Genomic DNA, 27,957 nt, shown 5'->3' with positions numbered 1-27,957 from the left:
ATTATTCGAATCTATGACCATAAAGGGACAGCCCTTGTATGGTGTCACATGAGTCTAGCACACAGAGAGTATGTCCTTGATACAGATGTGTCTCACTCACCCACTATAAGTCGCTCCGTGTCAGGAAGTTTCTTGAAGAGTTTACGAAAATCCTCGTTCCGCTGTTTGTATGTAGGACTGAGAACCTGGGGGTGAGGAAGTTTTGGTCGCAGTTTCTTACTCGACCTGAGCTGTGCATCTCTTCTTTAAATAGGGCTGGGCAGTATACTAATAATGGTTAGCAGAAACGTACAATGCAAACATTTTTCTAGTGACCATCTGAACTGGTTCTGGTACCTGTAATTTGGTACCAGTGCCCAACAGTGTTTTTTCTGTGCTTTACTTTCTCTGTAATAACAAAAATGTCATTTTTGAAAAAGCTTGAAGGGTAACGTAATAGACTGAAAAGCAATTTGGCTCCTCTGCTCTTTTCTAATCACAAATAGAGCTAATCTTCTGTCTGTCTATCTGTGTGTGTGTGTGTTCGTGTGACTGCTCCTCTAGAAGTGATACTAGGCTATTACTAAAATAATTTAGACCAGACGCTGAAACTATCATGGCAGATCGGCACTACAGCAATAGTTTTGGTACACTGAGAAGCCAACGGAGCAGCCGCAGAGCTTTGTAGCCAGTTTCCTAGTTTACTCTCTGCTCTCGTGTGAAGTAAACGTGACCCGGGATGCCGGACTTCTGCTGTCTCCGCTGAACTCCGTTGCCAACCTCAGAGCTCCGTGGCTGGCTTCCAGGCTTCAGGGGCACTTCCGCCTCTTGTCTAAACCAAGCAATCTCACCCAGATGCGCTCTCAGGCACCAAAATTTGCCACAGATGGATTCAATGTCAATCGGTACTAAGTGGTACTGATTTGGTCAGTACCTTTAAAGTAGTGAGTTTGGTGCCAAACCCTATATGACACTAGATACTGTCTTATGTTTTTAAGTGTTGTCTTTTCCTGATATTTAAGGTTGCATTGCAGTAAACTGATGTCATTTTCTGAACTTATCAGACTGTTTTAGCTGTTTAATTATTTACCTTCATCAACTTAGTCACTGTATCCACATTACAGCACACATTTTATTTATAAAAATTATCTCATGGTATAAATATTCTATGAAAGCACCAATAGTCAACATCAAGGTATTTGGTCATAAATATTGGGATTTTTCATTTTTTCCACATGACCAAGCCCTAACTGCACAGCAGCTGACATATGTTGGTTAAATGTCTAAAGAATAAACAGTGTCTTTCAATGATAAGCATTTTACTACGTCAACTAGTGCTGCTTACCTGAATCTAAAAACAGACAAACACCCTAGAAACAAAAGAAACACACCCTAGAGTGAAAATGCCTTGATTTTTTCCCCCCACATATATATATAAAAAGGGCGTGTACATGCATTTTCTGAAAAGAAAAGAACAGCATCTTTAGTTGTGAACAGAACTCACATTTCTCTGTAACAATAAAAAGATTACAGTACAGACTGTAAAATCTGTATCTGTAAAATCTTTCCACACACATTTTTAAGTAACCCACTGAGATATCTGTATGCATGTGATCCTGGCAGTCTAGTCCCCAGACTATGCTTGTTTTATGTAACCTTGAGGTTTTTCAGTTTTCAGCACTTCTCAGTTTTAAAAAAAGGTACATGTCACTGGCTGGCTGTAATGAACAGTCATTAGTATAATAACAAGCTGTTCTTTTCTCAACAATAAGCCTGAAATAAAAGAGATGTGAAAGCTTAAACAAAACCCTCAGGCACACAGAACTACAGACACAATGCAGGTAAATTTACAGAGAGCAAACATTTTACAGTCCACTGTCAGAAAGAGTAAACATTCTAACAACTCACATGGCTAAAATGGAAGGCAATGCAAATACAAAATAAACATTTACATTCACTCAACGTATCTGGTGTGGATGACAATTTAATGCGACTTCCCTCCACTCAAAAACAGTGTTTTTTATTATAAACTTCTTTCAAAAGTCTAACTGAAAATGCAGCAGCAAGTTCAGATTGATGGTAAACTGTGCCAGAATGGTGCCTCCACGTGCAACTGTCTTTTAGCTTGATATCTAATACTGTTTTATATTTAAATCTCAAAAGTCATCATGAAAATGACATGAGTCTCTGATGATGACGCAATGCAAGAGCTCAGCACTCATCTGTAACTCATCACTTTGATCAGCAGGTATTCTGAGTTACCTTGGCATTGCGGCTGAAGTGGCGAGAAGCAAGTGGGTAGGCAGATGTGAGGGAGGAGGCAGAGGGTATGGAGGGCAGGGGGCTATCTGAACCTCCTCCTCCACCACTGCTCTTCTCTCCTCCTCCGTCATTCTCACTGGCCCTGCCACCCCCAAGGACCCTGCGCCGCAGGGAGGGAGAGCTGCCCGGGGTGCTGCGTGGAGAGTTACTGGCCGTACTGGAGACAAAAAAAAAAAGGACACAGAGAGAGATTTAACTCTGGGGAGAACAGAGGAAACTCTTTCATATTTCATTGCTTAATTCTGCTCTGAAATGCCTTTATTGCCATGCTGTGCAGAAAGGCTACAGGCGTTTCCTATGTGATAAGAGCATGCCATCTCAATCTGCTTAATTAAGACCATGAAAAACCACGTACAGCCAGTGTTGTCCGCTAAACTGATTTTGACTGGTACAGCAGCCAGACAGTGAGGGTATTTAAGGCCATTCATTAATGGGTCTTAGGACTGTCCGATCAAGAAGAATTACTACAAAACACAAGATCTGCAGTTTCCTTTAGAACAAAACACTACCAAATCTACGAAGAACTTCAGAGAGTTTACGCTGTAATTACAGATCTGACCATTTCAAGACTGAAACACACCATTAGACACAGACACAGATAAAGGCAGTAGTCAACAATTAGTCATTTGACATAAATGTGATTGAAAACAACAATGAGAACTCTACTGCTATAAGTAAACAATTTTCAAGATAACAATTTACCTTAGACTGTCATTTTTTATATTATGCATTTTATACACTATATGCTTAGTTGACAATATAATGGTTTAGTCTCTACTGTCCTCATCAGGGTCACCCTATTGCTGCCAAACACTTGCAATGTAGGTTCAAGCCAGTGATACGTGAAAATGTCTATATTTATGCCACAACACAGTTTCCATGGTTTCACGTCATTCCTCTGTAAGTATAACAGCCGCCACATTCATCATTAGTCAGCTTAGACATTTGCTTGTCTTTCAAACACAAACAACTATTTTTCATTTCCTTACCACGAGCAGACACCATGAATCAGAAGTAGCTCCCCGAGTGCTAGCTTCACATCAGTAACACAGTTAAGACAGCCTCCAACTTGATGAATGCTCTACTTGCACACTCAACAGTGCATCGCAGTGGCTCCTCCTGAGCTACAGCTGCTAATTTCATTAACGAAGCCAAACCAAGCACTCACCACTTCATTCACTCCCTTTGAGCCAGACTGCTCTCTACGCACCAGACAACCTCTTTCCTCAAACTATCCCTACGTTAACATTGTTTTGACACACGCTGTCGTGTTTTAACCACCTCCATGATGATGATGATGATTTTTGTGCCATCTACCCACCCAGTGGTGAATCCCCAAGACAATTTAGTTCCTTACTCCTTTCGAATAGCTCTCATTTTTGTCTCTCTCAATCCCAACTGGAGTCTTAACTGGCCTGAGTGCTGTTAAGATGGTGTTTTTAAAAATCTGCTTGTGTACAGAATGTACAGAAAGACTTGAAACTGTCAGAGCTACTGCTGGCAAATTCATGTTCTTACTTTATTTTAGACATGTTGGAAATGCATATCTGAATATTGTCTTTACTCTTCTGTAGCGTGGCAGTTGTCTTGGTTTGTTTATATTGTTTGTACACAGCGTCAGACCTAAATACCAATAGTTTTGTTACAGCTCTTGTTTCATAGACATCCCTTGAAAATGGAAAAAAAAAAGATTACGAGTCAAAATGAGAGTCTTAGGCTAAATGAAAACAAAGCTGACAGATTATATTTGTGATGCAAGATTCTCTCTTACGACCTTTAATCGACTCTTGGCTCTGAAAAAATGTTCACTGCTTTTATATTCATTTGTATTAACTACAGATGTAAGAATGCATTTTGAAATAAAAACACTTAATTTAAAAAAAAAAAAATGTAAAAATAGAAGCTAGGCACTGAGAGTGCACTGAGTGGTGAGAGAAATATATCAACTTACAAATAGAGATGATTAGCAATTTTCTGCCAGCATTCCTTTCTTGTCTTTTTTTCGCAAACAGAAACAGTGTTTGCAGTAATATGTTTTCTATATTCTTCATAGCTCTCCAATATAATGACCAGTTCCTCTTGACTGAAGTAGGCGACCCATGGTCGGTCCATTTTGTGTTGTAGAGGAGTCAAAAGACGCAAAATGCTCCCTTCTATCGTAATATCAATTCAATATTTACTTGGTTAAGTAAAGGAAAGAAACATTTTCTTACAAATGACATGAGTACTGCTCCAAACTTGGTTACCAGCTGTCAGAGACAGCAACTGGAGAGAAAATGGGATGAGTCAAAGTTAACACCTCCCAGGCAACAGGGCTGGGACAAGGAGCAGGAAACTGGGCGTCCATCCCTGATCCTCAGCAGGTTTGTTTTACAGGAGAATGATACCCGAAATATTACATATCTGTTGAAGCAATGTTAGTTTGAACGGCATGATTACAACTTCGCTATCTTGAGTTAAACGCACATAAAGCCGCTGTAAAGAGGCTTGCTGTTAGTAAGTCACCGAGTGTGACCAGGACACTGTGATGTGAATCTATGTCAACATGTGTTTACAACCCGAGGCTAAATCCGTCAGCGGCACATCTTTTAAAAAGCTAACCGGCAGCATTGCCAGAACTTTCAACACAAACATTTAGTCAGCCATCTCTCTGGTGTACAGTGCAGCTAACCTTAACATTGTCCTTTCTCCTGTTACTCATTAAAGCTAAGTTAGCACTGATCGGCTAAAGGGGAAGCTAGCACACCGGCTACCCAAAACAAACCAGTCCGGTAAACTCAACACTTTCACTGGACAGAGACAAGACAAAGTCAAACATTAATTGTACAACACGTTTCAATGAAGACTCGCTATATATTGCAAGGATGGAGGCTGCTATGGTCAGTGGAACAGGGTGGAGGGGTGGATGGAGGAGCTCCAGTCAGACAGTGTGACCGAGGGTGCACCGAGAGGACGAACATAAACACACAGCTAGCTATCCGTTTATACAGCTAATATCAGACTGTGGCTGCACACCTGTGATTTTACATGAACTACGCCTGTCCCACCCTTGTTATCAGTGGGATTTGCAAAGCTGTGATTAACTTCACCACGCCAAATGAACGATGAGCACCACAGACAGATCACTGCACAGCATTCGCTATCCATCACACTGGACGAGACTGTTATGTCACTTACTCGAACATGTCATGAGGCGTTCGCGATCCACCTGATATGCACAAAAACACACACACACGTTGCAGCTCACTGTTGTATAAAATATGGTGTTCCTGCAGCTAAAGCGAGCCAGGCGCCACAGGGATGGATGTCCGCTCCTCTGCCTTGTTTTCTTCGCTTAGCCTCGGGGTAGAAAAGCAGCCATCGTCCACCGTCCCGCGGTCGGATGTTAATTTCTCATTGTGGCTGACACCCCTGCACCTCGCAGCCAGGTACCGGACCGACCGCTGCTTCCTATGCCGTTAGCATGACCCGGTAACGGGCTGCAGTCTCTGCGTCCATCCGTAATCCCCTTTGCAACAATAATCCAGCATCCTGAAGACATATATATATAAAAGGGCGTGTTCGAGGAGGAGGCGGCTCCATGTGCTGAGTGAGGCCTTGCTTTTTTACGGTGAGGTGGTGCTGAACTGGGGGGCACCGATAAGGACGATAAGGCAGAGTCAAAACAGAGGTTTTATCTAAATTCAGAGGGACCAGTGCCTCACGGACAGGAGGTCGCAAGAACCTTTACTAACATTACTATCTTTGCAATGAATGCCCTTTTCAGCATGTGAAATCTCATGCTCTATATGCATCATCTATTTATTTACCAAACAGATGATGAAAACAAACCTCATTAACCAACTTCTCCCATACATTTGTGGGGATCTGAAGCATTTCCAACACAGGTACTGTGTTAATTTAATTACACTGATCCTCATGAGTAAACAGTTAATTTACTAATACTTTGATAATTGCTGATTTAAAAAAAAACAACTATGTGAATATATGCATTTTCTTTTTAATAACCAGAATATCTGTGGATTTTGGACTGCTGAAAAATGTTTCACGAATGTGTCCATCAACTGTCCCGGTGAGTTCATCCTAAACAGCCCAAGCGCTCTCTTGGAAACCAGGCACTTTTGACTTATTTCTGTCATTTTGTAAATCAAACGATTATTCAAGAAAATAATCAAAAGATGAATAAATAACAGAAACAGTCATTACTGGAGGTTGAAACACCAAAGGGATGTTATTAGGTTGCTTATTATTTGGGATTAATGTCTTCATCACACGATCAGATGGACGCCCTTAAGTGTAGCATCATATATAAACAGAACAGGCTAAATACATCGACCATGACTGCCTGTGGTGAATCCACCTGGCCAAAGCCCAGAGCCCATGCAATCCCTTAACCCCCAATCTCTCTGTCCATCCCTCTGGATTAGAGTCCACATCATAATCCATGCTGGGCTGAGCTAGGCCGACATCTCCACCATTCAGTTTGTGTAATCTGTTTTTCTGAGGTTCACCAATGGCCCATAATAATGTCCAAGTTTCATGGGCTGGGTGGACATTGAAAAAGGTTCAAGAGAGAGACTGAACGCTGCTTAAAAAAAGTGCTGTAAAAATGTACAGGAAGTGGGTATACCAGAGGTAAAGGTGCTACTCTTGTGTCCTTTCCTTCCTGACTACAGAAAATCTCTTATTTCAATTGAACAGGAGAGGGAAGAACAGTGTAAATGGACATATCCCTAGGGTGCACACTACCCATAATATAAAAGAAACCAGTGAATAACACTATAAAAGCTGAGTACCGAAAACAGGTTGTGGGTACAATAGGGACTGACCTAACCAGCAATATTAATTGAATTTCTGAAATCAGAACACTGTCAAAAGTGGAACAATAATCACAGTGTATGTAAACACACCAACTGAATGCAGACTATGTAAACGAGGAAAAGTCACAAAGCTGAACTGATACGGTGTGGCAGAAAGACAGAGGTCACAGTTACAATCAATCACAATCAGTCCTCAGGTCACTGTGTTGTTGATTGGGCTGTGCTAAACCTCCTTTGCAATTACAGAATAGAATAGAAAGCCTTTATTATCATTGTACAAAGAATATACAGCAAGATTGGTGCTACATCTGATCAGGTGCCGACTAGTCAATAAACAAACAAGTAAAAAACAGACAACATAATCACTCATAAAATCAGAAATAAATTGGGGAAAAAAAGGCTGTATGATGCTGTTGTACATGTAAAATATAGTGGATTGCACTTAATAAATGGAGGATTACTCTAACAAGTAGTAAACAGCACTTGATAAGTAGTGGATTGCACTATCTAATAAACTGGATTGCACCTGAGGAGCAAAAGTTTTTTTATGTTATGATTTATCAGCCTGATGGCCCTCGGGTAAAAACTGTTTTTGAATCTATTTATTATGTCATTTTAAGTTAGATGTTGTCTCTGTGAGTGTACATGTGTACAGTATGTTCATGTATGTGTCATGTAGAGTTTTAATAAAAGCAACAGCTCCGGAGTTGACCTTAGAGCTGACTGGTTACAAAGCACTCTATACTCTGTATAAATATATAAAAAGCAGGAGGTATCCTCCAAGGCTGAAAAATGAAACCAATGCAGAAGTGCCACTTGAAGCTAGGTCCCATGACAGAATAAATCCCTGTAAACACTCATGTTAAAATGCCCAACTTAGCAGCAGAAATAAACATGTTTACAGCTAATTTCAAGCTTCTGATAACTTTAGGGGAGATACATTTTTTATGACTCACCTATTTACATTTTATTATGACCCAAAGTTATGCATATTAAAAGGCAGGGTGGCTGGAGTGACAGGCTGTCTGTGAGGCGTTTCTACAGTCTGTGAGTCAGATCCACTCCTCGCTCATTCACAGCTCACAACTCTCGTCCAAATATGGTCGCTTCTGGCTCCAAAAGCCCAAGACGGCGACAGTTGCAATGACAAACTCAAAACCCCAAACCGTGAGTCCAAAAACCAATGGGTGACATCACAGTAGCTATGTCCATTGTTTTAGACAATGACAAAAAGATGCAATGTTGTGTCTTCAATAACAAGTCAGTATGGCCAAGACCATCTCAACCAAGGTATCTGATAGAAAGCTGCACTGACACATTTCTACAGTCTTCATACTGTACTGCACTTCAGACTGGTCTCGGATTAGAAGCCTATCAGTCTACATACTTGTAAATCTAAACATGTGATAAGTTGTTATTATGACAATTTCACAACATGTTTACATTAAAAAAGGTAGAACAAGGTCTCTGTGTAAAATGGAATTACCCTCCCAGATGTACCATAGAAAATCATTTGTGCTAGTTGTGCAAAACAAGTGACAGCAACTTTACCTTCTCAAATGTGGTGACTGCGACATTCAAAAAGGAAATGAAAATGTATCACCACTGAACTATAGCAACACCAACACCCAAAGGCTGGGAACAAATAGTGCATTCAACAAATGAGCATCTAGAAACTGTGAGAAATCCATCAGATGCCGTTATGCCCTTATTCACCACTGTTCTGCAACCAGATATTGCAAAGCAGATCGCTTAATAGATTTAGTCCTCAAGAAAACACCAAGATATTAACCTGAACTGTTTCACCACTAGTGTCCTCCCTTCTGGCCAAGGTCAGGACAAATGTTTTGGTCAAAATATAGGAGATGTCCTCAAATAAAATGCCTCAATTGCCTAAGGTAGAAACTGACAGACACAGAAGATCAAACTACTAAGCTCAGAGTCAGACAATTTAAGTCACCTCTAACACATCATCATTTGTTCAAGTGCCACAGCCACACAAGCTTAGCAACTGGCACACACACATTACAAGGAACAATGAACATGCCAAGTCCATGTACTATCACACAGACACATCTCTCTTTAATAGTTCATGGTAGCTACGTCCATTATTGTAAACTGACATATAATTAATTTTCTGTGCAACAGTCTGTCTAACAAGCCTTGGTAGCAGGCCTGGTTTGAAGGCATGATCAGGATAAACTGCAACATACAGGCCCTGTTTAGACTTGTACACCTTTCAGACCAACAATGTTAACAGTCTGAATGGCCTGGTCGTGCATCCAACCAGTGTTTAAGTGGGTCACACACAGCTTTACTTAAATAAAATGGTGAGAACACAAGTTTCTATACTTTTAAAATCATTATATGGTAACTATACAACTGTCACAGATTACCACACCTATACAATACACTGCAAGATTTCACTCCATCAACCATAACTCCTCCTCTTCTCAATATCGAAAGATGCTTGAACATAATCATAACTATGAGTTGCTACATTATGTTACTATAAGGAGTCCAAATAAAGAACTGTTATAGATGACAACATGTTTTCCCCACTGACATGATGAAAGTCGAGTGTGAATATTGCCCTGACCACTTTAAATTTACTGATCGAGAGTCAGTGATGAGGCCAGTGGTTCAAAATTCATCTCCACTGCATCTTGAGTGACCTTTTCGTCAACACCCCACAGCTGATTTCATCCGCAAAAAAAAACTTTTCACTGTTAAACAAGAAAAATAAACATTTGTCATGAGGCTGCAAGGGCAGCTTAGCACCTCCTCGCCTCTGGGGAAGACGTTAGAGCCTTGTCACAGTTGTTTGAAAATTACAAATCAACTTAGGAGTTTGTCATGCCATACAAACATGTTTTTGTGGCATCAAAATATGAAATTGTTCTGAATTTAGAGCTAAAAACACAGGATTTCATGAGCAAATATTAATTTTGGTGCCAAGTATGAATAGGGTTTATAATTTCTCTTATGCCTTATCTGAATTATGGTTTGCAGGAGGGCTTTTCTGGAAGAGAAGTATATGTGTTAGGATTTACCTAACATTGTTTACAACTATATCTTTCTTTTGCTTTTTAGGCTGTAAACCTATGTTTTTAACTAAAGGCCACTGTAAAACCATCATTGAAGGGTCATCTTAATATTAAAGTTCATTAATATCCAGCAAAACAATATAACTGGGTCAATAAAATGATGTGTAAATGAAGAGGACAAGGGCACAGCTGTTTATATGGAGCACAAGAGAGGATCACCCTCTGCTTGCCCTCTGCAGTGGTGCCCAGACCCTCCTCTGATTGGACTCACATGACATCATCAGACGAAGAGCTCATTCCCATTGGCTGAAGGTGATGTCATGCTTTAGAGGAAGGATAAATGGTGCATGAACCCCGCCGCTAGCTCCTTGTGACTGACCCAGCTCTATTTTTCCTCACTGCCACAACAGCGGTCTCACTTTCTTTGTTGACACTTTACATAACCTTGCTGTTTCGCTTATTTGAAGAGGTCATGTTTCTTTAAAGCTTTTGCTATTCTTTTGAAATTCATATCAATATGTTTGTTTTCTCTTCTCATGCAGGGTAGCAAGGGCATTTCTTGTTCATCACTGAAATTCAACCATCTGAGTGTCGGCCTGCTTTTAAGTCTGACGTCATAGAGTACCATGAATCAACTCAACTTAGTCAGGATTTTAACAGTGTAATCTGTTCTCACTAGTTTAAGCCATTAGCTAATTAACTCCACCCTGTTCCAAAATAGTTGACCTCATGTTGCATTTGAGCAAAGTCGACTAAGAGTAAATCTGTCAGATGTATGGCCTTTTTATTCCCCACCAACATGCACAAATGAGAGGCTACTCACTCCACTCAGTCATCGCAGCCAAATCTGGTCTCCTAAGGCCTGAATGCAAATTGGCTGAGATTTTACAGAGCTATGAGCGCAGAATACCCATGAGACAATCAAATATAGTGCTGACAGGGTGGATGCTCTGTTCTAAGCCACTGAACCTTATGTGGTGCTGCAGCTGTGAGATAAGTGAGCCCATTCCCAGTGAGAGATCTGTCAACTGAATGAATGAATACAAGAATAAAAAAAAAACAAAAAAACACACACACTTTAGTTTGGGCTTCATAAGGAAATAAGAAAAATGTTGAACGCTAGTGCTTTAATTCATTATTTCTTTCATTATATTTTCTTTAATCACTGGCTGGTTATTTGGGATAAATCCAGCACACTAACCTGCAGGTCTCCCAGTCAGAGTCTCTGCTGAGCAGGCTCCTGAGGGACCAACGGGAGCGCCGGATGGGAGAGGGACTACGGGACCAAGAACGAGATGGTGGCAGGAGGAGGTCCTGTGAAGGGATATCCAGACCTTTCTCTCCGGCCTCCATCTGACTGGCCGCAGATGGGGAGGGCGAAGGACTCCGACATCCAATGGTCCCCCTCTCCGCAGTCTCCTCTATTACAATTTGCGGCGTTTTGCCCCATTGTTGCTCAGGAGCGCAGCCTTGCTCGTCCTCGTGTTGCTTTTTAGTTCGGATCCTGCTGCGGTGGGAACGACTGTGGCGGCTAGAGCGTGACGGTCTGGGGCTAGGTGAGCGAGACCAGGACTCGGTATCCGAAGATGGTGGCAGGATAGTCAGCGTCGGGATGGGAATGGGCTGAGCCAGAGTGATGCCTTCTAGTCCCACAGGAGAGGACATAGTCATCTTCAGAGATTTTCAGGGCTTAATTTTCTCATTCAGTCCAGCCAAGTGCACCTACAAGGGCTTGCTGCATCTTAAAGTTGAGACTGATCCATGTCGGACCAAGATGTTCTATATATTTTTATATATTTAGGAACAGGATGGGCAAACACACCAAACACCCCCTCTGGGGAAATCGACTCACCATAAGAAAAGAGAATTTAGTTTTCTCCATATTTCCTGTTAACTTAAGGAAGTGTCTTCACATAAGGCAAGTAAAATTCCCCATAAGTGGTAAAACTGCAGTCCAGTTAACAAGTCACCAGTATTGTAGGTGTTCCTTCACAGTCAAAAACAATGCAACAGGAAGCTGGGAGGAAGTCTGTCACATAATTTCACAGGCCTTCTCAATTTGTGGTCATTAGGTAATCCACTTCCAGTTGGCAAAGAGTGACTAAATGTTCTATCCTCCTTTTTCTGTGTTAAGCTTATAAGCTTCACCCCTTCCTCCTCTGCATCTCTTGCACTATATGGTGTCACTCTCTTTCTTCAGTACTCCTCTGTTCTCCTCCCTTCGGCAGACTTCAAGCTTGCATTTGGATAATCAGGCTCATCTTTGCAAGAGATGAAGTATCAGAGAAACACAGATCTGTGTCTGGGTGTAGCTACCTGAGGAGTGACAAGAGCAGAAACTTTGCATTCAAAAGGCTGGCCTACATCTGACTACCACTTTTCTAAAAATGTCTTTTCTCAAAATATAAATTGCTTAACTTTTCCACAAAAACAAATGACATCAAGAGTAGAGCTATTTCTGTCTGGTCTTTGATACTCTCTGCTCTGCCAGTTCTGAGAACATGAGGTATCATATGATGGTAATGTATTTGCAATGGAATACTGTTCCCGTTAGAGGGTCGATGAATAGGATTTATTTATTTATGGTGGGGTAGTTATGTTACGTGTTTTCTTTTGTTTAGGTTTTAGAGATTTGATCATTACTTTAGCAGGATATTTTAAGATTTTCTCCCTTCAAGTACTCAGAAATAGCCAAGTCTGGGTGTACGTGGGACTGACTGACACCAGTCACTGTGCATTGATCACTGGACAGTAACAGATTTCAAGAGACAGAAAACCCCATGTGTTGCAACGAAAGCCCACACAGCACAGTCCCTGGACAAAAAGGGTTATCGAAATGCCAGAAATTCCAAACCTTGACTTGCACAAACACAGCTGATCCTAAAACTGTCCACAAAGGACAAACACACAATCATTCACAGCAACTGTTGGACGCTATAGAAAACATAAACAGCATAAAAAGCACCTTTTAAAAATACATACTACTAATAGCAAGGCCTAATTACCACTAAAGGTTATCAAGGTCATAACAACATGAGAACATACTACATACGTGTATGTGTGTGTGTGTGTGTCACTCCATTGTTTGCCTTCAAAGAAGACACTTCCAAGGCAAGGGCCCAAGCACGTCTGACAGTATTTGCTGTGATCTGTTTGAACAAGACCAATCTTGGCACAGACTTGTTTGTCCAGAGTAATCCACCATAATCCCCGTGCAGCCTTCACTCCTTGGTCCACACCAGCCTCATCTTTTTGCCATAAAACACATAAGCCACGTCAGGCTATAATCGCACTACATTACACACCAACCACAGCCATTTCAGACGCGGAGCACTACTGCACACACACAAGCAAATTCAAGTTTCTGCAGTGTGAAGCAAGTGTCCAGGAACAGCTGCTCTTGTGATATCAAGTTCGTTGCTCAATATTGTTGTTGCTCTGTTCATTTTGAATTAAGAAACGCAGCACTTGAATTACCTGCAGTTACGGGAAACAACCCCAACCACATCTGTTGACACGACACTGCAGTTAAACACCCACGGATTACAGGCTTGTAGAAAGAAATCGGGTTTAGTAATAAGGCACTGAATAAAACTTTTAAGCCTGGGTAGACAAAGTTGGAGCTCCTACCTCCCATTGGATGAGTTTCCTCCGTTTCTGTTATCTTGCTCGGCCTCGAAAACAAGCCGAGCGACGGTTCGGGGAGTGAGGTTAAAATCCACTTTTTCACAGGAACACATCAACATTCTTAGATGCGTAAAGAAGCATCTGCCGGCTGCAGCTAACAGTTAGCCTTTAGCCAGCTAACGCCAAACACAGCCAAGTTTAGCTAACGCTGCCCCCCGACCTCCGAAGGCCGACAGCTCACAAAAAGATGACTATCTGGCTAGCAGGCTTTAACTTCCAGCAGATAGAGTACAACGCCGACGTCTTCCATTTTCATTTTAAAAGCACCCCGCTATAAAACACTGCTGTTAAACTAAATTTAAAGCTAACGGCCAACGTTAGCTTAGCATTAATAGCGTACTAACTTGGTTTTAAAGTAACAGACAATAGCTTTTTTGTCGAAAAGTGAAAAGGGACGCCAGTCAGTCGGCCGATTAACTTCGTACGCGGGGGGTTGCCAGAAGTCTAAACAAGAAAAGTAAACCCTTGCTACGTGTGTAAATGGGACGCAAATCTGCCAACACGTTCATTATTATCATTGTCGAAGTTTTTCTTTTAAAAAATCTTTAGTATTGTGTAATCAAACGTGGACAGCTGTTGGCGTAACAAGACCCAACACCCCTCCGACAAACTTTGTAGTACATTCCGGGAAAATAACTGTCCAGAGGATGTGGCGAGAGAAGAACACTAGTGTTTACATTAAACAAACACTAACTATCGAAAATGTGTTTTATCTTTCAACAACTTTAACCTTCTTATCGATTTAAAATAAATCCACCACGTTGCAGGAATGAACTGTTGTTACGATTAGGTTGTTTAATTGAGAGGGGAAACGACTGGAGCAGTCCCATACAGTTTAAGGAATCGGATTTTTGTAGCATAAACATGAAGTCACCGCAACTTGTTTTCTCAGTACACCACGAGCAACAAGTACAGGTAAATCCACAGGTTTGGCTAATTTCAGTTACTTTGAAGGGAGCTGTAATGTGACCAAAGTTAATGGACAGAGGCATAGCGACCCCTTGTGTCAAAAAGGTTGTATGAATTTGTAACCTGATAATTTATGCCTCACTAAATTTCCTGACAACAGTGTGAGGGGATTGTGAGTCCCTATTAAGCAGACATTCATTTTTAAAAAGCGTTAGTGATTTATTGTAACTTTTTAGAAGCAACAAAAAGGCACTGTGGCGCAGTGTGTATGGCATGCAAGTTTATCTCACCTCTTTCCTCCTGCAGCAGCATCGCTTCATGCGGTGTCATGAACTATAATAGGTGGGATGCAGCCTGTGAGAGATTAAATATCTTCTCCTCCAGGTCACCTTGTCTGAAGCTGAAAACAAAAGAGCATACACACACTTTGTGGAGTGACACCGAAATAAAGTTGATCTATCTATCTATCTATCTATCTATCTATCTATCTATCTATCTACATTGACAAGAAACTTTAAGTTAAGATGACATTATAACCAACAGAGGCACGAGTTTAAAATACACCCAAAGACTGTACAGAGAAACTTAAATATTGTTGATTTTAAGGTGATTCTTTTCATTATTGATTTTTTTTTTTTTTTACAGATTTTCCAGATTAATGGAGAAAACAAATGTATTTTTCCAATTAATTGTGAAAATAATAAGTGTTAATGGTTAAAAATGTTGATCAAAGTTTACTAAAGCCCAAGGTAGCATCTTGAAATTGCTTGTTGTGTCTGACCAACAATCCAAAACCTAAAGATATTCAGTTTGTCATCATATAAGACAAAGACATGCAACAAATCCTCACAACTGAGGGTGTGGAACAAGCATTTTTGCTTCAAAGACAACTTGAATAATGTATTGATTATCAAAACAGTTGCAACTTAGATTTGTGTCGATCATGTAATTGGTTTATTGACTAATCATTTCAGCTTTTCTGGACTTTAAAGACCCTGGCAGTTTCAGTGAACTGCACAGGAAGTGCGGTTTCATCTTTATCTCATTTCTAATGCCAACACCCAATCATGTGCACACACTTTGCATGTTTCAGTCTGAGCACTCAATGCACCAGACTTTTTTTTTCTAACTACTAAACTTTAGAAGCTACAGAACAGAGAAATGTACAGCCCTGATAGACACAAAGTCAGTCATCTTTTCCAAGTAGTGCTTTTTAAAAGGATACAGTATTAACAACATAGCTATGTCCTGAAAATGCATTTTGTTGTAATGATTCTGCTCTTACCTGCCTGTCAGTTTTGTTTTTCAGCCAGCAGTTGCTTGTGCATCCTTTCAAATCGATGGCAGAGCATCACAATGACTTGGCAATTTCAAATTCTCCATAGGTTTTCCAGGCATCCTCCGTCTTCTCACTCCCTGTGACCGCCTCCTGCAATCAACACTTCACCGACTCCACTTTAAAACAGGGAACCAGCGTCGGTGTCTGAACTGAACTGAACTGTGTTACATATGCAGCCAAGCGGACGAGGAACTGCTCCGGGATACAGGGAGTTGTGTTGCTGGGCACCTCAGGCTGCTGAATCGGAGGACTGGAAACTCGATCTGTTCTAAAAATAAAAAACATCACCAGCATAGCGAGAAGGGAGGTGTGTCACTCACTGTGTGTATGCATGTGTAGGGAAAAAAAAAAAAGCAGCTCGTGCTCTTTTTTATTTTGACATGTGCATTTGCATGTGCTAACACACACACACACACACACACACACACACAGTTTATCATATGTCAACATTTCCTTGAAGTTTCCCCCCTCATGTGTGCACCAACCCAAGGTCTTTATTTCACCCTCCCTTGGTCACATATGTGTAATTTTCAAGATTGCTCTGGCTGGTTTTTATTGTCATTATCATTCACAGACTATCACAAGGTTAAAAGAGGCAAGGACCCTTATCCCTGTGTCATCTAGTTACATCACATGACAACATCCATGACCTCCAAAGCAGCTAAAATACACACACAAGTACATACACACACAGCCTGGCTGGCAGACGCCTGTATCCTACCTCTGTGCACTGTACATCTTTTTAATGTTTGTATGGCGTCAAAGTGGGACATGTTTAATTTGACCTGACATGTGACAAGGCACTCTAGTCATGGACTTTGGTACCCTGGGTGCGTTGGTTGTTGACGTTCTGAACAGGCTGACTGTACCGACCATGTGAATCTCTTTGTCCCTGTAGTCAGCACGCAAGTTGAGGCCTTCAGTCAGTGTCTGTTTTGTCGGCCGTGACACCAGTGGCCTTGTTTTTCTGACACTGACTGACTGTCAGACCTTTTGATGTCAGATATCAACACTGACAGGAAGAAAAAACACACTGAACAAAAATTTAAATGCAACATTTTAGTTTTTGTTCCCATCTTTCACAGGTTTAAGTTAAAGATCTAAGACTTTTTTTATGCACGCAAAAGATGTATTTCTTTAAAATTTTCGTACTTCTCCTTTTCTAAGATATTCCATCCACCTGACAGGTGTGGTATACCAAGATGATGATTAAACAGCATCATTTGCTACACAGGTGTGCCTTGGGATGGCCACAATAAAAGACCACACAATGCAATACCACGGATGATCCAAGTTTTGACTGCAGGAATGTCCACCAGCGCTGTTGGCCCGTAAACTGAATGTTCTCTCTCTAAGATGGCTCCACTGTCATTTCTGATAATTTGGCAGTACATCCAACCATAAAATTTTATAGTTTCTTTAGCCGGGATATTTTGGCTTCATTTTTGTACAATGGGAGGAAGAGAAGACGTGTCGTCCATCTCTATATACAGTCTATGGCACTGACTTGGTTGACTCACTGAGATGCTAACACACACTTCTAATAACCTGGCATTCAAAACACTGGAGCATAAGTGTCCTTGAGCAATGACCTGAATCTTTGCCAGCTGCAGGGCTCTGTGAGGTGACCGTGACCTCTGAGCTGTGGAGAAGGGCATGAGAAAAGAGTATTTATTTATAGACAAAAATAAAGCACCGTATTGCATTAAAATGTAGGTATGTGTAGCCATCCCTTTAAGTGCTGCACCTCTGTGTGCTTCACTCTGAGCACGTTTGTCTGAAAGGATTTGTTAAACAAAACATGTTAGGGATGATTTTTGCATGCCAGACTTGCTGTCTCTCTAACAAAAAATATATCTAAGATATAAAAGTCACTACATAAAACAATATGAAAACATTTTAGCAAAGATACTATTTTAGGCAAGCAAAGGTAATATCCAAAGCCTTTACAACATTTCACGCTATTTATTAATGACTGCAGATATTTATGATAAAGTGCCATTAAAAAGAAAAACATAATCTTTAGGATGTTGGAAACTTTACCTGTCTGAGAGAACTTTCCTTTGTCAGTCTATAAATCAGAAGAAACATGTCTGTAGCCCGGCTTTAGACGGTCAAGCTGTCATGGATCAAATCTCATCATCTCAGGTTTCCTGCTGGCTTTCAACACTCACAACGTCCAACTCTCCTGGATTCACACGCTCTAAATATAGCTGCCTTAAAGTCAGACAGGATTGCAAGGGAGGCTTAAAACTACTGCGAAGAAACACGGAGACTTAAGTGAATTTTAATAAACACTTTGTATGTTCTGAGGCATTTTGGGCCTTTGTGTAATGCAAGGTTGTTGAACTAATGGACTGACACTCTGGATTAAAGGACGGACTGGCCTGTTGTGAAGACCATGGTGTTAATCAGGAACCAAGAGGCATTATGTCAGTAATGCAGTCTTAATCACCACAGATATTTCTCCATACGTTTACGTCAAGAAAAGTTCAATATATTGTTCAACGGGTGGTTACAAGTTGCTCCAGCAGAAATGATATGCAACTTGTCTCTCTTAGTTGTCTTCAGTCTTTTTGGTAAGTCAAAATAATCCATGTCTTTACCTTCAATTATGAGTGGTGGTTTAAGCTAAAAGTTTTTAAGTGACTTCTCGTAATGATTCTCAGAGCTTTCTCGTTAAATCAGTTTCTTAAAAATTAAGAAAGGGGGCTAAACTTTAACCAGGCCGTTATTGAACTATAAGTGTTTTTTTTTTATTAAAACAAAGTTTTCATACTCCCTATGTTTTAACATGACTGGGTAAATCTCAATTACTGTGCACTCTGCAGTGTAGATCAACTGTAAAAACTCACAGTTAAAAATGTAAATGAGTAACAGATGAGTGAATCTGTCTTTATTTTATTGTACTATTAAATAAGTCTTATACACTCCTAACAGATTAATATTTCCACTAAACCTGCAGTTCACAAAGCACTAAATATGAGTCTCATTATCTCACATGAATACACATATTCTTGAACACAGATTTCTAAGTGTTAAATGAAACTCTCAGACAGACGATCAACTATGTAGGAGAAATGCTGTTGTTATTCTGAGACATAGAATATTGTGTTACAGAAAAATGATCAAAGACTTGAGAATATATTTAAATATTGTGGCTGATAAATCTAATTCTATTCATGGTAAATTAAACATATATGAAATTAGAATTAGGGTATTTGTTCATGACCTTTATTCAACTGTGTTGTCAAGTCTACAGTTTAATATTTTATTTCTATCCTCTATCTTATTTTAAATCCTATTGACGTGTCTTTTTATATTGCTATATTTCTTTTATATTCTGTTGTAATGACTTTTAATGTCTTGTGTAAAGCATTTTACTTTGTTGTTGAAAGGAGCCACATAAATAAATGTGCCTTGCATCATACGGGCTTGAAACAGAAGAGGTATTTTAGACCTACATTATGTTATATTGATAGCCACAAGTGCTGCATTAGATTGCTGTTTCTAATTTAAACACATCCTCCTATCAAGAGAGATGAAGTCTAAATGATGAATGAAAGGTGATCACTATAATAATATGCCTGAATGTTCTTCCTCTCCTACTTCTTCTCCCCCCTCATATCATTTTCATTTGATTTTTCTACGTCTGCCTCTTTGTCTTCTTGTTCCTCCCCTCCCTCTTTAGTGTCTCAGTGCCACGGTGGCTGTTCGGAGGTGGACTCCCTGACTGAAGCCGTGGCTGGAGAAGGATTCCTGCTGGGCTGCATCTCCTGTAAGAAAAGAGAGGAGGTGTCTGCCCGAGCTACTGTAGACTGGCACTTTAAACCGCTGGGAGAGGAGGAGTTCAGTCATGTGAGTTCACCAAAGGAACTGCTAAATCTGGCTGGGGTTTGTGAATGAAAAGGGCTTTCTTCTGCTATTAGGGTACCTTGAGCATCTGTGATATGGTGCCATGAAGTATCACCAAAGATAGAAGTACATGTAATGGTTTCAATTCATCATTAACTTTATTTTGTATTTCTGCACTTCTCTACATTTGTATTTTGTCAGCTCTCTGTGAACTTTGGAAACTGGACAGCTGGTAACGGCCATTTTAGCAATCAATCATGAAATACAAGAAATCCAGAAATATTATGTTGTTCATACATTTTATTTATATAGGCTATATACAACCCCGATTCCCAAAAAAATGCTGTGTAAAACGTAGATAACAACAGAATGCAATGATTTGCAAATCCTTCTCAAAATATATAGAAGTGAATGCAGTACAAAGACGTGATATTTAATGTTCCAACTGATAAACATTATTGTTTTCTGTAAATATACACTCACTCTGTTCAATTTAATGCCTGCATCGTGTTCCAAAAAAGTTGGGACAGGTGCAACAAAACACTGGGGAAGTTGTGGCCCGCTCAAAAAAAAACACCTGTTTGGAACATTTCATTGGTAATCAGGTTAATTGGTAACAGGTAATAGTATCATGACTGAGTATGAAAGGGGCATCCTCAAAAGACAAGGACAAGGACAATGCAAGATCCACCACTTTGTGAAAAACTGCATGGGCACATAGTCCAACAGTTTGCGAACAACATTGCCAAATGCACAGTTGAAAGGACTTTCACCATCTACAAACCATAATATCATTGAAAGATTCAGGGAATCCAGAGAAATCTGTGCACATAAGAGGCAAGACTGGAAACCAATACTGAGTGGCTGTGACCTTTGACCCCTCAGACAACTCTGCATTAAAAATTGATTGATTGTATAAAGAATATTACTACATGGGCTCAGGAACACGTTGGAAAACCACTGTCAGTAAACACAGTCGCTGCATCTACAAATGTAAGTTAAGAGTCTATCATGCCAAGTGAAAGCCAGATATCAACAATACCCAAAAACATTGTCGACTTGTCTGGGCCCGAGCTCATCTGAGATGGACTAAGGAAAAGTGCGCTGTGCTTTGACGAGTCCACATTTCAGATTGTTTTTGGAAATCATGGACGTCGTGTCCTCCGGGCTAAAGAGGAAAAGGATCATCCAGATTGTTACCAGCACAAAGTTCAAACGCCAGCACCTGTGAAGGCTCCATTGATGCTGAAAGCTGCACACAGGTTTTGGCGCAACATATGCTGCCATCCAGAGACCTCTCTGCTTATTTCAGCAAGACAATGAGACACATGCAGCACATGTTACAACAGTGTGGCTTCGCATTAAAAGAGTGCAGGTACTAGACTGGTCTGCCTGCAGTTCAGACCTGTCTCCCACTGAAAATGTGTGGAGCATTATGGAAAAATACGACAACCTAGACCCCAAACTGTAGATGAACTGAGGTCGTACATCAAGTGGGAATGGGAAAGAATTTCACTTTCAAAACTTCAACAATTAGTGTCCTCAGTTACCACTCACTCACTGAGTGTTGTTAAAAGAAAAGGTGATATAACACAGTGGTAATGTCGCTGTCCCAAGACATGTGTTTCAAATACAGACTGAGTGTGTATTTACAAAAACCAATAAAGTTTATGAGTTTGAACAATAAATGAATATGGGTTGAAAAGGATTGTAAATCATTGCATTCTGTTTTTTGTCATCAGGGTTATATAAAATGTTCATTGTAAACTGGATTTTACATTGAACACAGTCTTAAACCCTGTTATGACTAATACATGAAGAGAATATTTGTTGAATTATTTCTGTTTTAGAAGGACATGCTACACTGTACACCATATTACTACAGTAGGCTATACAGATAGAAGTGTGTGTAGTATATTTTGAGTAGGAAATCTAAAAAGAGGGGATGCATGCACAAATATTCATAAAATTACCACTTGCTTCCTTCTCTCAGATTTTCCACTATGACCATCCCAGTGCTAATATTCTCCAAGAAGATTTCAGCAACCGTCTGGAGTGGCATGGGACACTAAACAGTGATATTCAGACAGGATCCATTTACATTAATGACGTCGTCTTCAATGACACAGGGACGTACCGCTGCACCATCCACCGCACCCTCTTCCTGCCGCAGTATGATGAGCACGTCACTGTGGAGAAGGAGGTGGAGCTCAGTGTGGTGGCTGTAGGTAAGGTTGGGTGTACCTGTGAAAAGGCTGGCTGTCAGCAGTGGTAGAGCAAGTATTTAGATCCCTCACTTAAAGGAATACTTCACCCACCCATGACCATTTGTATATCAATCATTTGTCATGTCATGCTACTTTGAATTCACGAAGAACACATTTATGTTTTCCTCGCATGCCTCCAAACACCACATTCACAGTTTCTCAGCTCTGTTTGAGACACAGTGCAGTCTGGAGTTGTGATCATACAAATGTTTCTGAGTAATACCAATAAATCAGTGTGTGGATCCAATGAAAATTCTCTTTTACATTAGACGATAACCCAGAGAAAAGGTCCAAGGTCAGATAAGCCATACAGTGCTTGCATTCCACTGCTTCCATACAACCTTCTCTCAGGAGCAGGACATCAAAAAACAGGACAGACACAAAGAAGAGTGTCTTTTCAAGGACAAATGTTTGTAGGTGTCTACACAGAATACACAGTCCTAAGCCTTCCCCTGTAACGAGACATTGTTGGTTCCTCATTCGCAGCCAATCGGGAGCTGACTGCGGTGATCTCAGAGATCATGATGTATGTGCTGATCGTGGTTCTGCAACTGTGGCTAATTGTGGTTCTGGTCTACTGTTACAACAAGATTTCGGAGGAGCACGAAGCTCGGGAGGCCCGTAAAGCTCTCAAGGCTCAGACACAGTGAGTCGTGTCTTTTATGTGATGTACTGAGGTGATTCATTTCAAATTCAGAATAAAGCCTTGAAACAATTTACTGGTCAATTCTCTTAAACAATGATAAACATTTTAATACAGTATAAATAGTGATTACAAAACACTTTCTCCCTGCTGTTTCTCACATCTAAATAATTCGCTTTTCCTGTTCTAATTCCAGGCCGTTAGAATCAAAAGACAACTGTGACGGGGTGCAGCTGGAGTAACATTAATGGTGAGTTAGATTTATCTTTCACCATTATACAGATCTACTGGCTTGCACAACATCTGATTCAGAAAAATGTGATAATAAATTATGACACATAGCCCTGTGAAAGCATGCCTTTCTCTTTAAATGGTGTTTTGCTGTTCATTTTGTATCCACCAGGTAAAAAGATCATCTCTGCAAAGGCCACGCTTAACCACCATAACATGATTTTGCCAACAAAGACACATCTACTGTACAAGAGGTTGATTTTAAATGGCTTGGTCGCGCTCAGTCATTTATGAAAACTGTATGATTAACTGTAAATACAAGCTGAGGTGCAGATGGCAGTAAGCAGGGCAGGTTTCTTTTACATGTCAGTGAAACATATCAATGGGACAGGTCTAACAGGTCTGACACTATTATGCACCCCGGCTGTATCTAGGCTAACAGCTAACATGCTAACTATTATTTTTATGTCACTAGTCACTTGAAACAAATTTAGGACGATAGGAGACAGGTTGAAATAAACCGAAATTTCCCTTTAAACACTTGAAAGTTTGTGTATTTGTTTAAAACACAAGTATTTAAAGGCAACTGGCCTTCAAAGTAGGGAATCCAATTCATGATTTTTTTTTGTTTAAATATCTTTAAATAATCAGATTTATTAATTTTAAGTCCATAAAATGTCAAATTACCAGAGCCCATAATAGTGTTTTATAGTGTTTTTTACTGTTTGTGTGATGTCCAAACAACACAGAAGGATTCAGCTGAAAACCATGAGACGTGCAGAGATGCAACAAAATCTGTGATGCTGTTACTGTAAGACATGAACAGTTCATCAGTTTTCCAGATAGGCATCGAAATGAATTGTCTGTTAATAAACTGATAGAATGACTGATGTAGTAATTCACAGCCCTGTTAGCAGAGGAAAATGTTGGCATTGCACATTTATGCAAATTAAGGATAGTTCACATTTGTACATTTTATGCAGATTATATCAACGTTTGTAAAGTGATGTAGCTCTGATTACATGTATGAGTTGACTTTGTCATCGGGAAGCGGAGGGGATGGTGGACAGAGTAAAACCTCAGTGAGACGACCACTTGAGACCATGGTTCAAGACTAACAAACAACAAAGCCAGTTGCTCATCAGCAAAGACAGTTCCAGCGACAACTGTGCTATTGAATGTAGTTTTAGTGAGTTGCTGCTGTGTTTCCAGCAAAAATTATGCCACCAACATGGATGTTTTTTAGCGAGTCACTGTGGCATCGAATGTGGATGTTTTATTTATCAAGTCATTGCTGTGTTTATAGCGGTGAGTGTGACACCGGTATGGGTGTTTTTTAGTCACTTGTTGCTGCAACAGTGCCAACAAAAGTGTTTTTTTTATTGAGTCGTTGCTGCATTTCCAGCAGCGATTGTGCCGCCAAACATGGGTGTTTTTTAGTGAGTTGTCACTGCATTGCCAGCAGCGATTATGCCACCAAACGTGGGGGTTTCTCAATGAGTCGTCATTGCATGTCCAGCAGTGATTGTGCCATAGAACATGAGTTTTTTAAGCCAAAAAAATAATTTCCTAACCATAACCAAATGGTTTTTGTGCCTAAATATAACCACGTTAACCACAGCATTGTTGAAATGTAAAGTTTCAATGTGTCTGCTACATAATAATGTACAAGTCTAACATTTTGTCGTTTGCTGAAACGTGCAATGCCAACATTTGTTCTGGTGATTAGGTTGCAATTCAGCACAACTTTAAAGACTTAAAAAAAATACCATTAACAAACATCCCAATTTATCAGTATGCCTCACCTCTCTGAAGTGCCCTCATTTCTATAGAGCAGACATTTGTTTTCATAAAGCAGTTTTAAAATAAATGGCTTCAGGTGAACTGGTGGCTCACTGGGCTGAGGTGCGTACATGTAAATATGCGGGGTTTAATGCAGCCCAGGACATTTGCAACAACCAAGTTCCTCTTTTGCATGTCTGACCCCGTGTCACAATTACAAGTAACACATAAGGCCTGTACGTGTTAAATTGTGACAAATACCAAAGGAGAGTTGTTCAGTTTCATTAGTGTGACCTTCTAGGTATCTGAGAAGTCTTTATATCCTGAGATTTAAACAGATTCCACATCCCCGATATTGTGGTGTTGACATTACACAGTGTTAAGCATAAGCAAGATGTCTTTATTTACCAGTGTCAACACCGGCACTGTTTTGGTCAATCTTATCCATGTTTCCATGTCTGTCCATGTTTGTAAATTAATTTGAATAAAATAAATGTTTTTGTAAATCAGTTTTTGTCTACTGCACCTGCTGCTTTTGCTGTGTTGGTTAAGAATGTGACCTTATCACTGTTTACTTTGACAATGATGCACTGTCGAAGAACTATGTAAGTTCTCTAGATGTTTTTTGTGTGCAAATTCTGTGTAACGTGTCTTTTTCAAAATATACTTTGTTTGAAAACATTTTGGAGAAAATACAACATTGAATGTGTGACTTTTCTGTGCCTGCCAATTCTACTACAGAATATGAGTACACACATATATATACAGTATCTGCAGGAATCTCAAGCTTAAATACCTTTTTTTTTTTTTACAGCAGAGAGTAAAAGGACATTTAGAGGTGATTGTGTTGTAACTCAATCTAGTCTGAGCTGTACTGCAGACTGTCCAAACTAACTCCAGTCTGAAAGCAGCTTTGTTCTCCTGCTGCAGCCCGGCACCACCTACTAAAATGTGAACATTAGAGATTTTGATTAATACATGAGACAGTGCAACCAACCACATGCACTCTTCACAAACTGGGTCCAGACACCAGTCTTGAGCCACAAAGGATGATGGAAACTGCATAAACAAGTAATTCTTAATATAAGTTTGTCCCTGATTAGTTTTCACGTGCAGTCGTAACCTAAATGCATTAAAGCCAATTTGACATTTCCTTCTAATAGTTTTCATGTCATCTTACCATATTAACACTGCTTAAATGAGGTCGGATGTCAAGACAATATTCTAACTCCAAACATGCCAATCGACAGTAGACTGTTTGTTTCAGAAAACTGCACCAGTATAGGACAGTGGTTTAAGTCATGCTGCACCGCTCCCTTACTACGCTGAGCTTTTGACCTTGCCCTGTGACCTCCTTGTTTCATTAAAAGTGTTGACAAGTTGAAAATGTTGCATATCTCTTCTGCGTAAAAGCATGAGCATGAGGGAGGGCACATTAGGACCAAGACAAGAGGGGGATGTACACTTCCATTCGAGGTGTAGCACGAGACCAGCTGTTTCTACTGCTACTGGAGATACATGACTTGAAATCATCTGTGTCTGCTGCTGCCAGTGACAGCAGGAACTGTTCCAGATACTTGAAAGGTAGGCTCTTCTCTCTTCTGACCGAAGCTTGAATAATAATGTACATATAACTTGTAGGAATTTATTGCTTCACCTTCAATTTCCTAACACCAAAACGAAGTCTGAAAGGTGACTATCCAGTGTGACATTGCCAATGTGTAATTTTAACATATGATGACATACAAAAGGAGGGTCGCCAATGCTTCACAGGGGAATGTGAGGCCTTCTTGATTTTACTTGTAAAAGGTGTTAGAAAACTCAAAATAAAATAATATATATAGTTTTCTTAACACCTCATTCAATTCCAAATATATATTTTTTTTATTTTATTTTTCTTATTAAATCTTACAGGGTAAAGGCACAACGGAGAAAAGTTATTAAATGTGTGTGATTAGTTCCTGAAAGTATATATCAACTTCCTGCAGTTATTGTGTTCACTACTTGGGTTAATTGTAAAGTTTATCAGTTTTGTATTGTTATTGTTCTGCATTGGACATTTTAAGAAACGGCCATAAAATATGTCAGTCAGGGGTCGTCGTTTACTCAGTAATACAAAAGGAGTACCTCAAAGGGATAACTTAACTCACAAAATTGCCATTTGTAAATTAATTAGGTATACAGTGTTATCTTCATCTCATAAAGACAACATCTTTCTCATGCTTCATGTTGATTTATTGATTGATCAGGGACCCAGTTTAACAGCAGCAAATGTAGCAGCAACCAGCTGAAGTCTTTCATACTCTGAGATACAGTCTTATTCTTGAATAATTATGCCTCTAACTTAGCTCCTCCATCTTTTTTTCTATTGTCCTCATATGCATTCCATCTGTCAGAATAGGGGAAAACATCACGTCTTCAAGCAACTCAGACATCATGCTTTTCTTATTTCTTTCTTACATCTTGTGGCGTTGTAAGCAGATTAGGAGGAATAATTCAGACATTAATATTGCTAAATAATACTAGAGGAATACAGCATACTTTTGGCAAAGATAAAGTAGATCTTTTCTGTGAGGTAAATCTTTTTCTCACGTTCTCGTTTGCAGTTTGCCGAGCATCCAGCAGAGGTCAGCCATGCCACACATCAACACCACTGAGCTGCAGTCGCTCCTGCTCTCCTTCCTCCAGCGCTGCCTTAACAGCACAAGTGTACTGTCTCCACTGATACCTCAGAACTACACTACCCAGGAGGCTGTGCACCACATGGCTGGAACCAGAGCCCCCACTCAGTCTCAGGGCATGATGTATATCCTCCTGGTGGTTGGCATGTTCAGCTTCTTCACATTTGGCATCATGCTCAGCTACATTCGTTCCAAGAAGCTGGAGAGCTCTCAGGATCCATATCACCAGTACATTGCCCACGACTGGACCAAGGTGATGACTCCGTCCAGGGCCGTCGCTCAGGCGCTGCACAGGGAAGCTGCACGGGACGGAGCCAGCAGCAAGGAGCCCATCGTCATCTGCAACCCTGCGACACTGGAGTAGCTGCCAGACTAGAATGAGACATTCAGCTATT

The 27,957-nt window shown here is 40.2% G+C and overlaps 3 protein-coding genes across 3 annotated transcripts in view; 2 read left to right on the top strand and 1 right to left on the bottom strand.

The window, feature by feature from the left end:
* Nucleotides 1-16,348, bottom strand: part of gramd1a (GRAM domain containing 1A) — a 41,777-nt gene extending 25,429 nt beyond the window's left edge. The window contains 7 exon segments of the mRNA XM_049584164.1: nucleotides 101-185; nucleotides 685-811; nucleotides 1,325-1,349; nucleotides 2,226-2,458; nucleotides 11,370-12,484; nucleotides 15,055-15,164; nucleotides 16,050-16,348. Of these exon segments, the coding sequence (XP_049440121.1) occupies nucleotides 101-185; nucleotides 685-811; nucleotides 1,325-1,349; nucleotides 2,226-2,458; nucleotides 11,370-11,839 (940 nt within the window). The 5' untranslated portion in view covers nucleotides 11,840-12,484; nucleotides 15,055-15,164; nucleotides 16,050-16,348.
* A 1,958-nt stretch (nucleotides 16,349-18,306) lies between these two features.
* si:ch211-225p5.8 (uncharacterized protein LOC555567 homolog) lies at nucleotides 18,307-25,390 on the top strand. Its single transcript, XM_049582527.1, has 6 exons — nucleotides 18,307-18,682; nucleotides 19,795-19,961; nucleotides 21,952-22,186; nucleotides 22,712-22,871; nucleotides 23,065-23,118; nucleotides 23,272-25,390. The coding sequence occupies exons 1-5, from the start codon at nucleotides 18,640-18,642 to the stop codon at nucleotides 23,108-23,110; spliced, it is 651 nt and encodes a 216-aa protein (XP_049438484.1). The 5' UTR covers nucleotides 18,307-18,639; the 3' UTR covers nucleotides 23,111-23,118; nucleotides 23,272-25,390.
* A 254-nt stretch (nucleotides 25,391-25,644) lies between these two features.
* LOC125893031 (potassium voltage-gated channel subfamily E member 1) lies at nucleotides 25,645-27,926 on the top strand. The gene is made up of 2 exons (XM_049583469.1): nucleotides 25,645-26,465; nucleotides 27,488-27,926. Exon 2 carries the CDS (start codon nucleotides 27,516-27,518, stop codon nucleotides 27,924-27,926), a length of 411 nt encoding a protein of 136 aa, XP_049439426.1. The 5' UTR covers nucleotides 25,645-26,465; nucleotides 27,488-27,515.
* Nucleotides 27,927-27,957: the final 31 nt, after the last annotated feature.

The sequence above is a fragment of the Epinephelus fuscoguttatus genome, linkage group LG8, assembly GCF_011397635.1.
Source record: "Epinephelus fuscoguttatus linkage group LG8, E.fuscoguttatus.final_Chr_v1".
Classification (NCBI taxonomy): Eukaryota; Metazoa; Chordata; class Actinopteri; order Perciformes; family Serranidae; genus Epinephelus; species Epinephelus fuscoguttatus.
This window is presented reverse-complemented; position numbering and strand designations above follow the sequence as displayed.